This window comes from Odocoileus virginianus, unplaced genomic scaffold (assembly GCF_023699985.2).
Source record: "Odocoileus virginianus isolate 20LAN1187 ecotype Illinois unplaced genomic scaffold, Ovbor_1.2 Unplaced_Contig_8, whole genome shotgun sequence".
Classification (NCBI taxonomy): Eukaryota; Metazoa; Chordata; class Mammalia; order Artiodactyla; family Cervidae; genus Odocoileus; species Odocoileus virginianus.
In genome coordinates, this window is record NW_027224325.1 from 1,601,046 (window position 1) to 1,614,884 (window position 13,839).

The 13,839-nt window shown below is 44.8% G+C and overlaps 1 protein-coding gene across 3 annotated transcripts in view; it reads right to left on the bottom strand.

The window, feature by feature from the left end:
* Positions 1-1,922: 1,922 nt before the first annotated feature.
* The window catches only part of LRIG2 (leucine rich repeats and immunoglobulin like domains 2), a 95,637-nt gene continuing 83,720 nt past the window's right edge, over positions 1,923-13,839 (bottom strand). For 2 of the 3 annotated variants that reach the window (XM_070463881.1, XM_020871489.2), the window contains exons 21-22: positions 11,079-11,282; positions 1,930-2,571 (exon numbers count right to left, since the gene is read on the bottom strand). In XM_070463881.1, coding sequence (XP_070319982.1) covers positions 11,269-11,282 — 14 coding nt within the window. In that variant the 3' untranslated portion in view covers positions 1,930-2,571; positions 11,079-11,268. Of the gene's footprint in view, positions 2,572-11,078; positions 11,283-13,839 lie in introns of all 3 variants that reach the window. The other variant, XM_020871484.2, reaches the window with a different exon arrangement.

A 13,839-nucleotide genomic window follows, 5' to 3' on the forward strand; every position in this document is an offset into this window, starting at 1 on the left:
CTTTCAGATCTGGTTTCCTCGGTGTGTATACCCAGGAGTGGGATTGCTGGGTCATATGGCAGTTCTATTTCCAGTTTTTTAAGGAATCTCCACACTGTTCTCCATAGTGGCTGTACTAGTTTGCATTCCCACCAACAGTGCAAGAGGGTTCCCTTTTCTTCACACCCTCTCCTGCAGTCACTTTTTAAATAAACTTCTCTAGCCATCTCAGTGTGGAAGTAGCTTCCAGGAATCCTCCTAGTGCCCATGGTATCTTCTCATCTGGCATGTGGCACTAAGGAGCAGGGCCAAAGTTCGTATCAGATTTGAATACATCCTACAGAAACAGGCAGTGGAAGTATGTGGGTAGTGGAGAGAAACAAGATTTGAATTGTACAGAGCCAAAAGCTAGTCTATGGGAAAATCTTCTATGTGTAAAATTCTAAATGCAGGATTCAGCTCTCATAGATACCAAGTCATATATACTAGGAATATTCAGTAATACACTGATGCAATTCTATCCTATACCTTTTTTCTTTTTGATGACAATTACGCCAAATAGGACTTATCAGAATATGTTTGTAAAGTATAAACTAGCAGCCCTACAAACAGCAAGTATGTCTGGTTGGGAATTCACATGTTTTATGCATCCTAATCATCAATAATAAATCTTATTTTTATTATGCTGACGGAAAGACTTAATTCACTTTCCTTTTTCTATACAGAAAAGATGACAAAACTGTTGTTATATAAAGAGATGAAAAAAGAGTATTCAAACAAAAAATGCAGAGGAAGAAAAGTATTATAGCAGTGTGCTAGGCAATTAATAAAAACATTGTATTACTTTTCTGTATCTTGTGATATTTGTGAAATACTTCAACTTTAAGAGTCCTACAGTTTGTTGTCATTTTTTCCCAATCTAAGCAAAGATCCACTTTCACACCCAATTTTGTATTTGTAATTTTTTATTTTTCTTAAAGAGGGTCCTTCAAATTGTCTAAGTTTCAGGTCCCACAGACACCCCTGGAGCATCCAGTCATGGTTTACTCCCTATCATAGTCTGACTCTGACAAGAGAACACAGTTGCCTTTCCCTGCTCCACACATGTGCGGCCAATGCCCACTGAGGACCCAGTTCAGAGCCAGGGCTGGGCCGGCACACAGTGGGTGATAGAGCAGATACGGCATCTTCCTAGGTGTGGAGAGGGAGACACCACTATCAAATAAGCTAAATCATACAGCATGCTGTGGGAGAGAATAAGGAAGCAAAATTTTCATAGGAAATATTTTAGCTGAGACCCAAAGGTTAGGAGTTGTTCAAATGGACTTCCCTGGTGGTGCAGTAGACAGGAATCTGCCTGCCAGGCAGGGACATAGGTTCAATCCCTGGTCCAGGAAGATTCCACATGCTGTGGAGCAACTAAGCCTGTGTGCCACAATTACTGGAGCCCGCGTGCTGCGACTACTGAAGACCATGTGCCTAAAGCCTGTGCTCTACAACAAGAGAAGTCACCACAATGAGAAGCCCACACACCAAAATGAAGAATAGCCCCTGCTCACTGCAATTAGAGAGACCCCATGTGTAGCAACAAAGACTCAGAGCAACCAAAAATAAAATAAATAAATAAATTTTAAAAAAAGAATTTGTTAAATGAAGAATTAAAAAAAAAAAAGAACATAGCAAGCAGAAAGAACAGCATGAGTCTTTACTCATGGTTCTGGGATGGTAAGGGTTTGATGTATGACAGGTACTCAGTAAATATCTAGTGAATTAACTTTTAAAATAAATACTACAATTTGGGCAGGGCCAGAGCACTTTAGGAGCACATAGGAGAGGCACTGAACTCTTGCCAAAGGGCAGCTGGAATGAAGTAATGAGGAATAAGCAAAAGTTAGGTTAAAATTGACTTCCTGGCTTTCAGGAGAAGAAACAGCATGTGCAAAGTCCCTGGGATTAGAAAGAGATTAGAAAGCAGTGCTGTATGGCTGGACAGATAGCAAGCTAGATTTAGGAAGGAAAGGTTGGCTGAGGGAAGATGGAAAAGTAGAACTGGCAAGAAATGAGGCTGGACATGTAAACCAGAGCCAGACCATGATAGAGCCGCATCAGTCATGGTAAGATGTTTGGACTATGTTAATGAGGTGGCTTTAGCAAAGGAAACGACATGCTCAGATCAGTACATTAGAAAGATCACTACATTGGTTGCCAGGTGAAGAGGAGACTGGATGGGGCCTCAGGCAGCAAGACCAAGAAGGAAACTTACAGAAATGCAAGGGAAGGTGGTGGCCAGAGGCAGTGACAGTGGGAATGGGAGAGGTAGAGAGATCCCTAGAGGAAGATTATGGTACCTGATGCAGTTAGATTAGCAAGGTAGAAGAATCACAGCAGGGGCTGGAGCCAGGCTGGTTCCTAGTTCCTCTTCTTTCAGGAAGCTAGCCAGTCTCTTGTTTTCGGTGAAGAGTTTCTTTCCAGTAACAGGACTGCCTGTGTCCTACTGGTCATCCTGGGCTCCATATCTTTGTTCACTCCTCGGATCCTGCTCTTTTTTCTCTGACTTCTCGTTGGGTTCAGCCAATGGGAGCTGACAGAAGACTGGAGGTCGGGGGAGAAAGGTCACAGTATTTAATCCCTGTGGCCTCCCTAAGAGAAGGACCCAGGCTAGTTATGCCCTTCAGTCTCTCTCAGGTCAGCCTTCTCATCTCTACTTTCCCCCTCCCTGGTTTCAGTATTCACTTCCCTCCCCTTCAGTTAGGGCTTAGGGAGGTTACAGCTCCACTGACCCGTGGCAGAATCACCTCAACATCTCTTGGTTTCTGTAGGCCTCATCCACACCTTGGTAAGAGGTTTTGAATCAGACCACACCCCCACAAGCCCGGCAGCTAATAAGGCCAAGCTCGAACCCTCAACTCTTCCTGGTGACCAACCAGCATCTTCCTGTGCACCTTGGCCCATGTCAAGTCCAGTTTCCTCCCGCAGTGTGGAATTCATCTCTGATTCATGGCTCTGACTCTCAGGACTTCCCTAGCATTGCCCACCCCTGCCCTGTTCAGTCCCTGGGGCTTTCCTCCAGCACTGGGGAGACCTGGGGAGCCAGTCATCAAATGACTAGTGGTCAACATCCCTGCCTGCCTCCCTGAGAGGTCAGACTACACCCGCCCAATTGCTGTTCTCAGACTCACCATCCTCTAGGCCCCCTGCTGACCTGTAACCTTCTTTATGTCTATCAAGGTGTATGTGTCTAGTTCAGTCGCTCAGTCATGTCCAACTCTTTGCAACCCCATGGACTGCAGCACGCCAGGCTTCTCTGTCCATCACCAACTCCCGGAGCTTACTCAAACTCATGTCCATCGAGTCAGTGATGCCATCCAACTATCTCTTCCTCTGTCGTCACCATCTCCTCCTGCCCTTCAATCTTTCCCAGCACCAGGGCCTTTTCCAATGAATCAGTTTTTTTGCATCAGGTGGTCATGTAAATAAGTATAAATAATCATACTTGGAACAAAATCCAGTCTCCTTACCTCACCACTGCCTATTCTTTTCCTCTACTGCTCATCTCCTTTCTCATCAGGGTCTTTTCCAATGAGTTGGTTCTTTGCATCAGGTGGCCAAAGTATTGGAGTTTCAGCTTCAGCATCAGTCCTTCCAATGAATATTCAGAACTGATCTCCTTTAGGATGGACTGGTTGGATCTCCTTGCAGTCCAAGGGACTCTCAAGAGTCTTCTCCAACACCACAGTTCAAAAGCATCAATTCTTTGGTGCTCAGTTTTCTTTGTAGTCCAGCTCACATCCATACATGACTACTGGAAAAACCATAGCTTTGACTAGATGGACCTTTGTTGACAAAGTAATATCTCTGCTTTTTAATATGCTGTCTAGGTTTGTCACAGCTTTTCTTCCAAGGAGCAAACATCTTTTGATAGCTCAGTTGGTATGTGTCTCAGTCTCTGGTATTGGTCTATTCCTCCCTCCCCACCCCCAGGGGCAAGGATGTTGCCCGGTTCTTGCTTTATTCCAGCACCTACCCCAGTGCCTGGGACCTAGTGGTTACTGGGTAGCTTTTTGTCGACCAATGGACCAACCAACTAGACTCTTGTTTTCCGCTAGACAAGATAGAGCACCATTGATTAGGCTGCAGATTTAGTCTTACCTCCTGGAGAAGCATCTCGTCAACATCACGACTATTTCCCATTCATATATGACAACTCCTCAGTTATATATGTATAATATTCTTGTGCGACACTCCCTGGGCCCAATTAATGTCTTCATTGGCCCTAAGCACTGCTAAGTACACAAGGACTGACTTCACATGAAAATAAAAATAAAATTTTATTTTTTGATCTAGCAATTGCTAAGAATTTAAAAAGCATCTTCCTTCTAGATTTTTTGCCTGCAAAATTATGAATAAACTCATTACAGCTATACTTATGTCTCTTCCTGTCTCTCAGCTTGATGGGACCCCAGGCATGTATTTCCTCTATTGGGTGATAGTCATTAAAAAAAAAAAAAAAAAAAAAAACCTCCAAAATCTTCCTAAGGCACAGTGCTACTTCAGGGTAAGCTGTACTATCTCAGGTTAAGAAGCATTGTGACCTGTGTGGTTGAAGGCAGGTTGGGAGAATATCCTGAATGGTCCTACGTTCCCCAGTTCTTTACATCCTCTCTGTCCCTCCCTCCTGAAGTTGCTGAGCCAAGGTCAGCAGGTCTCTATGCCCTCAGCTTCTCCCCGCTCTGAGCAAGCAACTATGGCTCAGGTAGTATTTTGTCATGTGGTGTGACTCTTGTTATATCACCACTTTTCACATTAATTAACTCTCGGGGCTTCGTTCTAGAACATTCCCAAACCTGCTTGTGTGTCTCTGAGCAAATCATAAGCTCCCAGAGGGCAGAACCCATGTTTTATACCTCTTTAAGGTGAGGTGTGTCCTTTTATACAGTTCATGAGGCTCTCATGATAAGTATACTAGGGTGGTTTGCCATTCCCTCCTCCAGTGGATCACGTTTTGTCAGAACTCTCCGCTATGACCTATCTGTCTTGGGTAGCCCTACACAGCTTGACTCATAGCTTCATTGAGTTACGCAAGCCCCTTTGCCATGACAAGGCTGTGATCTGTGAAGGGAGGCATGGTGTGCTGCACTCCATGGGGTCGCAAAGAGTTAGACACAACTGGGCAGCTGAACAAGAGCAACAAGGTGAAACTTAGGTGTGAGGTGACTCAGGAGGAGGCATCTAGAGATCAGTGTGGAATGTGGGTCTGAGGAGGAGAGAGGAGTTTGGAGCCTGACACAGATTTGGGAGGCAGCTACCCACAGGAGGAGCTGACACTGGTGGGAGAAGCTATGACATTATTTGAAAAAATGACCACCTTCAGGGTGTGGGAGGAAATATAATGCCCAACTGAGGAAAAGACGGGATGATATACTTGTGGGAGTTCATGGGAATGTTGCTGACTCACAGAAGTCGACAGGGAGGGGACAGGTCACCAGGACCAGAGCACGCGGGAGTGAGAAGGGGCTGCTCCACAGGTCAGCTGAGGAGTTGAAGGTGCCTTCTAGGAGAGATAGAAACAGTTTGTTGGCAGAGGTGGAAGAACTGTTTGCAATGGAGTGTTTGAAGATGCAGGCAAGCCAGGTCTGGGTAGGAGAACATGAGCTTCAGGTGGGGGCTCTTGGACTTGGTCAAGAAACAAACATTCCTGGAAGACAGGAATGATGGCATGCAGGGAGGGTGGGAAAAAATGGATATTTTGCAATGAAGGGATTGCTTCCCTAGCAAGTTTGCCAAAAACATGAAATAACTCTGATTCTTTCTTATTTATGCAGAGTCATTTTGATGGATGTCAGAAGCTCTTGAGCCTCTTATAGAATGCAGGATTTCTGTCATTAGATTTAAAATGTCTACCCTAGAACATTATAGCTCAAGCCTAAAGAGAGAGGGCATTTGAGGGCAGGCTCAGAAAAAGGAGATAACACTACCAATGAGCCCAGAAAACCAAAATGCCTCTTTCATTCCGAGCACAGAGGTCAGTAATAAAAAAGCATTTAATCCACAGCCTGAATGCAAAGGTTAGAAGCGGGGGGAAAAAAGGCGGTTGCCTAAACTATATGATGCCCACTCTTCCTTTTTACAACCCTGACAAAAATAGGCAGGAGACAAATCCCATTTGTAAGGACAGCAAAATCTTGATCTCCTCTCTGACCCAAACCCTCTCTATGCATCATAAATATTTCCATAGTCATAAATATCACTGATGAGGAAGCAGAAGGCTCTTAATTGGCTCCAACTCATTTCATGGTGGAGGAAGCTAGGAAAAATGCACTGAATAAGAATAAGACAGGGCGAGAGATCTCCCGGGAGGAAATTAAAATAGCATCTTCTACCAAAATGATGCTCTATCTATGTGCTGATTTACACCAGGAAAGAATTAGCTGAAGACTCATTGTGAGAAGTATCTTCTCCCACTGTCCCAGGGTCTTTTCCACTTTAGAAATGCCAATTCTCTTCAAGCTGAGTTCTATGGTGGTTGATTTCGTTGAAAATGAGCCACTATAAGGAAAGAATGGAGCTCACTAGTATTTATTAAAACTTCATAGCAGGATAGTGGATAAATAAACAGTAGTATATTCATACAATGGAATACTACTCAACAGCAAAAAAGATGGGCCACTAATCACACATCATCAGGGACGGATTTCAAAAACATTATGCTGAGTAAAAGAAGCCGTATACAAAAGAGTACACACACTATAGGATTCCATTAATATTATGCTCTCTAATAGGTGATCTATGGTGGGGAAAAAGTCCAAACAATGGTTGCCTCTGTGGGTTGGAAAAAAGACGAGAAGGGATGTGAGGGAACTTTCTATAATGACAGAAATGTTCTCTGCATCTTGATGGGAGTTTGGACTACACAGGCACTCACATTTGTCAAAACTCAGCAAAAGTTCCCTTAAGATTTGGGCATGCCATTGTATCTAAATTTTACATCAAATGAAAAAGCTAGACAAAGGCCGAGCTTTAGTAATGATATGCATACTGAAGTATTTAGCAGAAAGTGTTCTGCTGTCTACAAATTACAGTGAAAAGCGCCACTAAAATAAAATAGATTCATGGATGGATACAGAAATGGAACAATACGTGAGAAAGCAATTTTAGTAAGATGTTAATAGTAGAGTTTAGGTGGCTAGTAGACAGCTGTTCCCTGTAAAATTCTTTCCACTTTTTGCTATGTGTATGAAAAATGTCACAATAAAATGGGAGAAATAAGAATAGTGTGATTCATTAAAAATAGCAAACATTTACTGATTCCGTAGGTTCGCCAAGTGCTTTACATAAATTTTTCCTCATCCTATCCTGATTTTACAGACCAGGAGGTTAGCATTCAGAGAAACGCAATTTCAGAGTCAGGGACTCTTCTTTGCCCTTCTCTTATATGTGCTCTCCAGATGAAGGCACTTATAGTTTGGGTAATAAACACTCTCTTCTGCACCTGTGACCACTAAACCTTCATCCTCATTAACTGGGAAGGTGAAGAGGCCTTCTTGACCACCAATCAACCAACAGTGTCACAAAGACTAGCCAAACACCTACTACTTCCCAGGGGGCTCAGTGGTAAAGAATCTGCCTGCCAACACAGGAGACTGGGGTTTGATCCTTGGGTCGGGAAGATCCCCTGGAGGAGGAAATGGCAACCCCCACTCCAGTATTCTTGCCTGGAGAATCCCATGGACAGAGGAGCCTGGTGGGCTGTAGTCCATCAAGTCACAGAGTCAGGCACAATTGAACACACACATTCATTACTACATGTAGGAAATTCAAAGAAATATAAAACACAGTCTTGGCCTTCAAGAGGCTCCTGCAGTATTGAGCCCAGCCTAGACTCCTCTGTGTGTGACTTTGGCACTAATTAGCTGTGTGACCTTGAGCAACTTACTTCAACTCTTGGGCTTTATTCTCTTTATCTGTGAAATAAGGGTTTGAACTAGACCAGCCCTCAGGTTCCTGACCACCCTCGTGTTTCTGTGACTCTTGACCCATAGTAATTTAAGGGTCAACAGCTGGTCCAGATAGTGTTTGCTAGCAGAATACTGAAGAAGGAAATCTCTAGGTGAAGGTGAGTGGGGGAGGAAAAAATCTCCAGGAAATGGGGTCTAAGCAGTGCCCATGTGGATGGGGGAGGAGATGCAAACATGGGGCCTGGAGGCAGGACACACAGGGACTGTGAAGAGGGAGTGTGACTGGAGACGGAGCTTAGTTACCAGAAGCCGAGACAAAAACCAAGAAAACAATTTGCACTTTAACTTCTGAGAAACAACATCCCACCAGAGGTATTAAGCATGGGAAGTATGTGATGAGATGGTATCTGAGGAAGATTAATCTATTTATTTTCAGTCCTGGAAGAAAAGAGCAGCATAAATAACCACAAATGGCAGATCATTATAAGACTATGTGGCAGACTCTGGAATACCCTTGATCTGTGGCTTTCAAGTTACCATCTTGAGAACATTAGGGTTCCTGGGAGCAAGGGGACACTGGGGGAGGGCAGGGTCCAGCACCCTCTCCCATTCCCACCTTAACCAAAACAGCACTGCTTTTAATGGTTTCATAATGGGAGTTCCAGATCAAATTTATTTTTAAATAATTCAACAGACTTCAGTTGAATTATGTAAATTAATTACACAAATAAGAACCAGACAAATGTGTCAGGAGGGGGTTGTTGGAGGAGAAATAACTTGCTGGGCACGTGCCTCACACAGCTAACTGAGACTCCACATTTCCACCTGTGAGGTGCCAGCACTGACGAAGGAGAAGGGTCTTAGGAAGAGGGCAGATTTGGAAAGAGCTGTGCCTGTGCCCCATGGTGTTAACGAAATATCCTCACTCCGTGCAATATGCATGTGCAGGGGACTTTCAACTACTAAGCCCCGGGGGCCTGACTCGGGCTCAGCAGGGCTCTGTCCTAACTTGATTCCCTCAGCAGGTCCCAGGGCCTCACTCACTTGCCTCTTCCTGGTGGCTGCCTCCAAGTAGCTTTGGGTGGGGCACTGTCTCTCCCCACTCCCTGACTCTTTGTGATGTGCCACCCTAAACAAACATTCAAGAGCTTTCCACCCTGTAAAACTAGACCAGAGTGGCAAAAACAACAAAACTTCGGGAGGTTCCACAGGTTCTAGATTCTTGCAGGTGTATTTTGGTTGGCTCTCCTGGCTTTTGTCTTCTTTGCAGGAGATATTAACTGACAGATTCTGCCCTCCACATTTATTCTTGAATGGTCTCATCAGTGTTCTTCTTTCAGATGTGACTCTTAGATGCCCTTAGGCACAGCATTAGCTCTCTGCTTGTTTCAAGTGCTCCCTGACCCTCTGTCCCACAGAAAAAGGGCCTTCCTCATAGCTGTGTTTTCACCCCACTACTTCATGCATGACTTTATGCTCTGCACCCTGGTTCTCTAACACTGCCTGACAAGTCGCCAAAAGCTTAATGGCTTTAAAAAAAAAACATCATTTATTCTCTCTCACAGTTTCTGTGGGTCAGGAACTTGGGAAGGACCCAGTAGGGCAGTTCCGGCCCAGGGTCTCTCACGTGATTGCCATCATGCATCAGCTGGAGCTGCGGTCATCTGAAGGCTTGGCTGGGGCAGGAGGATCCACTTCCAAGGAGGCTCACTCCCCTGACTGTTGAATTGCTGCTGGCTCTTGTCAGGGGGACCCAGTTCCCCTCCATGTGGGTCTCCCCATGTTGCTGCTTGAGTGGCCTCATGGCGTGGCAGCTGGCCTCCCCCCAGGCAAAAACCAAGAGTCCAAGCCAGATGCTGCAACGACTTTCATGGCCTAGCCTTGAATGTCATACACTGTCCCTCCTACTCATCACACAGCGACAGCCCTGACTCACTGTGAAAGAGGACCATGAAGGGAGGCAAGGATCATCGGAGGTCATCTTGGATGCTGGCCCACCACACTATAGGAGAGTGGTCCTCCAGAAGAGGAGGACCCGACTCAAGCCATCAAGTAGTTTACAACTTAGTTGGTAGGAGATGGGGGAGAGAAATCTTACATACTTGTAGTAGGAGGAGGAAGGAGGAGGAGGAGGAGGGGAAGGAGGAGAAAAGAAGCAGCAGCAGAAGGGGAAGGGGAAGGAGGAGGAAGAGAAAGGAAGGAAGGAATAAGGGGACGACGAAGGAAGAAAAGGCAAGCAGAACATGCCCTAGAATGCAAATTAGGTATGGAGTAAGCACATAGGAAAGATATAGTCTCTGGCCTCTTGAAGTTTGTGATCTGGTGGGAATGACTGTTTTCATGTCAGTTCAGTTCAGTTGCTCAGTCGTGTCTGACTCTTTGTAACCCCATGGACTGCAGCACGCCAGGCCTCCCTGTCCATCACCAACTCCTGGAGCTTGCTCAAACTCATGTCCATCGAGTCGGTGATGCCATCCAACCATCTCATCCTCTATCGTCCCCTTCTCCTCCTGCCCTTTAATCTTTCCCAGCATCAGGGTCTTTTCCAATGAGCCAGTTTTTCACATCAGGTGGTCATGTAAATAAGTATAAATACTTGTACTTGGACCAAAATCCAATCTCCTTACCTTGCCTTGCCTATTCTTTTACTCTACTGTTCACCTCCTTTCTCACTGAGCTTCGACCATTCGACCGCACTGGCCCTTCCTCCCACACACCAAGCTCCCATCTCCTTCGGGACCTTCCCCTTCTGTTCCCTGGAATGCTCTCCAGATCTCAGCACAGTCAACTCTTTCTTGCCATTCAGGTGTCTGCATTTAGTTGCCACATGATCTTTTCTGGTTTTGTCATTCAATTCCTCCGACTGGAACGTAAGCTTCATAGAACAGAGACTTCGTTAATCTCCAGACCCAGAGAGCACTTGTTACACACCAAGTGATGAATATATGAGTATATAATGAGTAAATGAAGTACCTCTTTCTGACATGGTTCTAAAATTGTATAAAATCATCCTTCTAGAATGCTGTAAACTGAAGCTCCAGCCCTGTCTCTTGTTCATCTTGCAATCCAAACCAAGGTTGGCGAATTGCAGGCTTACCGAAAATCTAACCTTGCTGACTTCTCGTCTCTGAGCAAACAACATACCTCTGCCACACCTGATCTTCTGCCACATCTGAATTCAGCGGATCCAGTCTGGGCTGACTGTGTTGCTTGTGTTTTCCCTCAGAGTGGGGTCCTCAATTTCTGATTGCCTTTGCTTGGCTTCTGGAACAACTCCCCTCTCTCTCTCCTCCAAGGGAAGGGCCTTCCAGCCTGTTTTGCTGCACTCATGTTTTCAGCTTTCCTGGGCTGAAATATTGAAAACAGTTGCTCATTAATATCCCAGCTTTCCTGCTTTTCAGGAGAAACAATATGACAGAGATCCCCACGCATATTCGTTTTGAAAAAATGGTTTCTAATTTGAAAGTAAATGGATGCGGCTGGTCTGCAGGTCTTTTCACCTGCTGCGGTGTGTGATTAGTGAGGCCTTTTCTCTCTGGGTGGTGGTGCCAGCTAATGGACTCACGCTTCCTCTGTATGTATTTATCTCAGTTAATTAAAATTTTGCCAAGTCTTCCTCACCGCCCTTGTGCACAGCAAGGCCAAACATTGGCTTGTGGCACTGATCCGGGCTGGGAGGCTGGGTGGGGGCAGCCATTCTATTAAATATTAATCGAAGAGGGCAATCAGGCCTGTGGGCTTCCACCCCTGGGGTTCTCCCACTGGGAAGTCACAAATCGATGCCAGAGCTCAGTGCTGGTGGCAACTGTCCCCACCAGGCCTGAGTCAGCATCAGATGCAATTATTTGGAATGGTTATTTGACAATAAATCTGAGCAGAATTCTGGGAGATGTCTCTTAAAAACTGGAATGAATTACATGCACATCTATCTTGAAAGGGGATGTTAACCATCATGTGAAACTCTATCTTATAAATGATGATGGAGTCAATTTGCCAGCATTAATTTTGAAGTTATGGGTTAGATTAAAGCTAGAAGAGTAACCTAGACTTCAGATGTTATGAAACTGGGCCGCCACCACGGCTGGGGGAGGAGATTAAGAACTGAGTGGGCACTCAAGGCCTCTGTCGCCCCATTTTAGGAAATGCTCACAAGTTCACCTCCTCACCAGCCTCCTCCCTTCAGTCACTGTGAGTTGTGTCCTAGCTTTTGAATCATTTCAGCAGGTACCGTGGCTGACAAACTTGGAAGATAGGAATAGTGCTCTGTTGTGAGTTGAAGTGTTCTATATGAGTAGAAGATGAGTTGAAGTCTTAGCCCCCAGGACCTGTGACCTTATTTACAAACAGGGTCTTTGTAGACGTGATAGTCAAGATGAGGCCATACTGGATTGTGCAGGCCTGATTCAGTGACTGGTGTACTCATAAGAAGAGATCACAAGGACCTACTGTACTAACCCAACATTATACATCAACTGTAATTCAATTTTTAAAAAAAAGAAGAAGAAAGAAAATAAGAATAGATCACAGAGCCACACAGGGAGACCACCATGTGATGTGAGAGGTGCAGATCGCATTGATACATCTACCAGCTAAGCTGTGCCAAGGATTGCCAGCAATGCCAGAAGGTAGGAAGAAGCAAAGAAGGACCCTCTCGTGGAGCCTTCAGAGATAGCAGCCCTACTGATGCCTTCATTCTGGGATAGAAGCCTCCAGAACTCCAGAGAAGATAAATTTCTGTTGTTTTAAGTCACTAAGTTTGCAATACTCTGTTACAGCTGCCCAAAGAAACTTAAGCACACTCTACTCCAGGCCCCACTGCTGCCTGCCTCAGCCAACTTGCCTCTCTGCTAGACCTCTTGGTCACCCTGGTTCCTTTCCCTTTCTGAAAGGTCTTATACAATGAAATCCCAACTGGCTAGTAGGTTTACAAAGTGGGGAGTCAAACTAAGAAGAAAACCTCATCATATCTCAAGTCTTGTGGATGATTTTTGCAACATCGTAGCCTGCCTTCTTGCCTAAGTGGAGGTCAGTGAACATAGTAAGATGGTTCATTGACAACAGAGGATGTTGCTCTGCCTCAAGGGTCATCACTCTAAATTCACGTCTCCCTGGTTGGCATCACAGATAGAGAGAAAATAAGATGTTGGCATAAAATTGTACTGACCTCAGCACTTATTCTGGAAACTGAATTTTTATTTTCATATTTTTGAGTAGCTCTTTGTCACTTCTAAAATTTGAGTGTATAACAACAACAAAGTGCAGTTAGACAGAGAGCTAGGTGAGTTTCTAGTAACCAACCTATCGTTAGGTGAGTTGCCAGCAAACAAGATTCTATAATATTCTGTTGTAGCTGGGGGGAGGGATAGTGAACTTGAGGTTAGAAAACTTGGACTTGAATTCTACCTCTGCTCATCCTCACAACAGACTTGCAAGGTAAGTATAATTATCCCCCAGTTATGCATGGCAGGATGGACTGAGACTGCCCCAGCCCCTCTCCAAAGAGATACACTCAAGAACTAGAAGGATGGCTTCTGCTTTGTTTTGCTGAGTGGGGCACACCCACGGAAGGCAGAGGCGAACAACTCCCGACAATAGGGAGAGTTTTAAGAAGATATAAAGGTGAAAAGGTAAAAAGGTGAGAGAGCAGGAAAATTATTGACAAGAGAGAGGAATTTTGGAGGGTAGGTGGGAAAGAAATGTGTGATGCAAGTGCTTAAGCTCCGAAATATCCAAACACCCGTACAATTCAACAAAAAAAAATAAATAATCCCATCAAAAATGGGCAAAGACCTTAATAGACATTTCTCCAAAGAAGACATACAGATGGCCAGTAGGCACATGAAAAGATGCTCAACATCACTAATTATTAGAGAAATGCAAATCAAAACTATAATGAGGTACCACC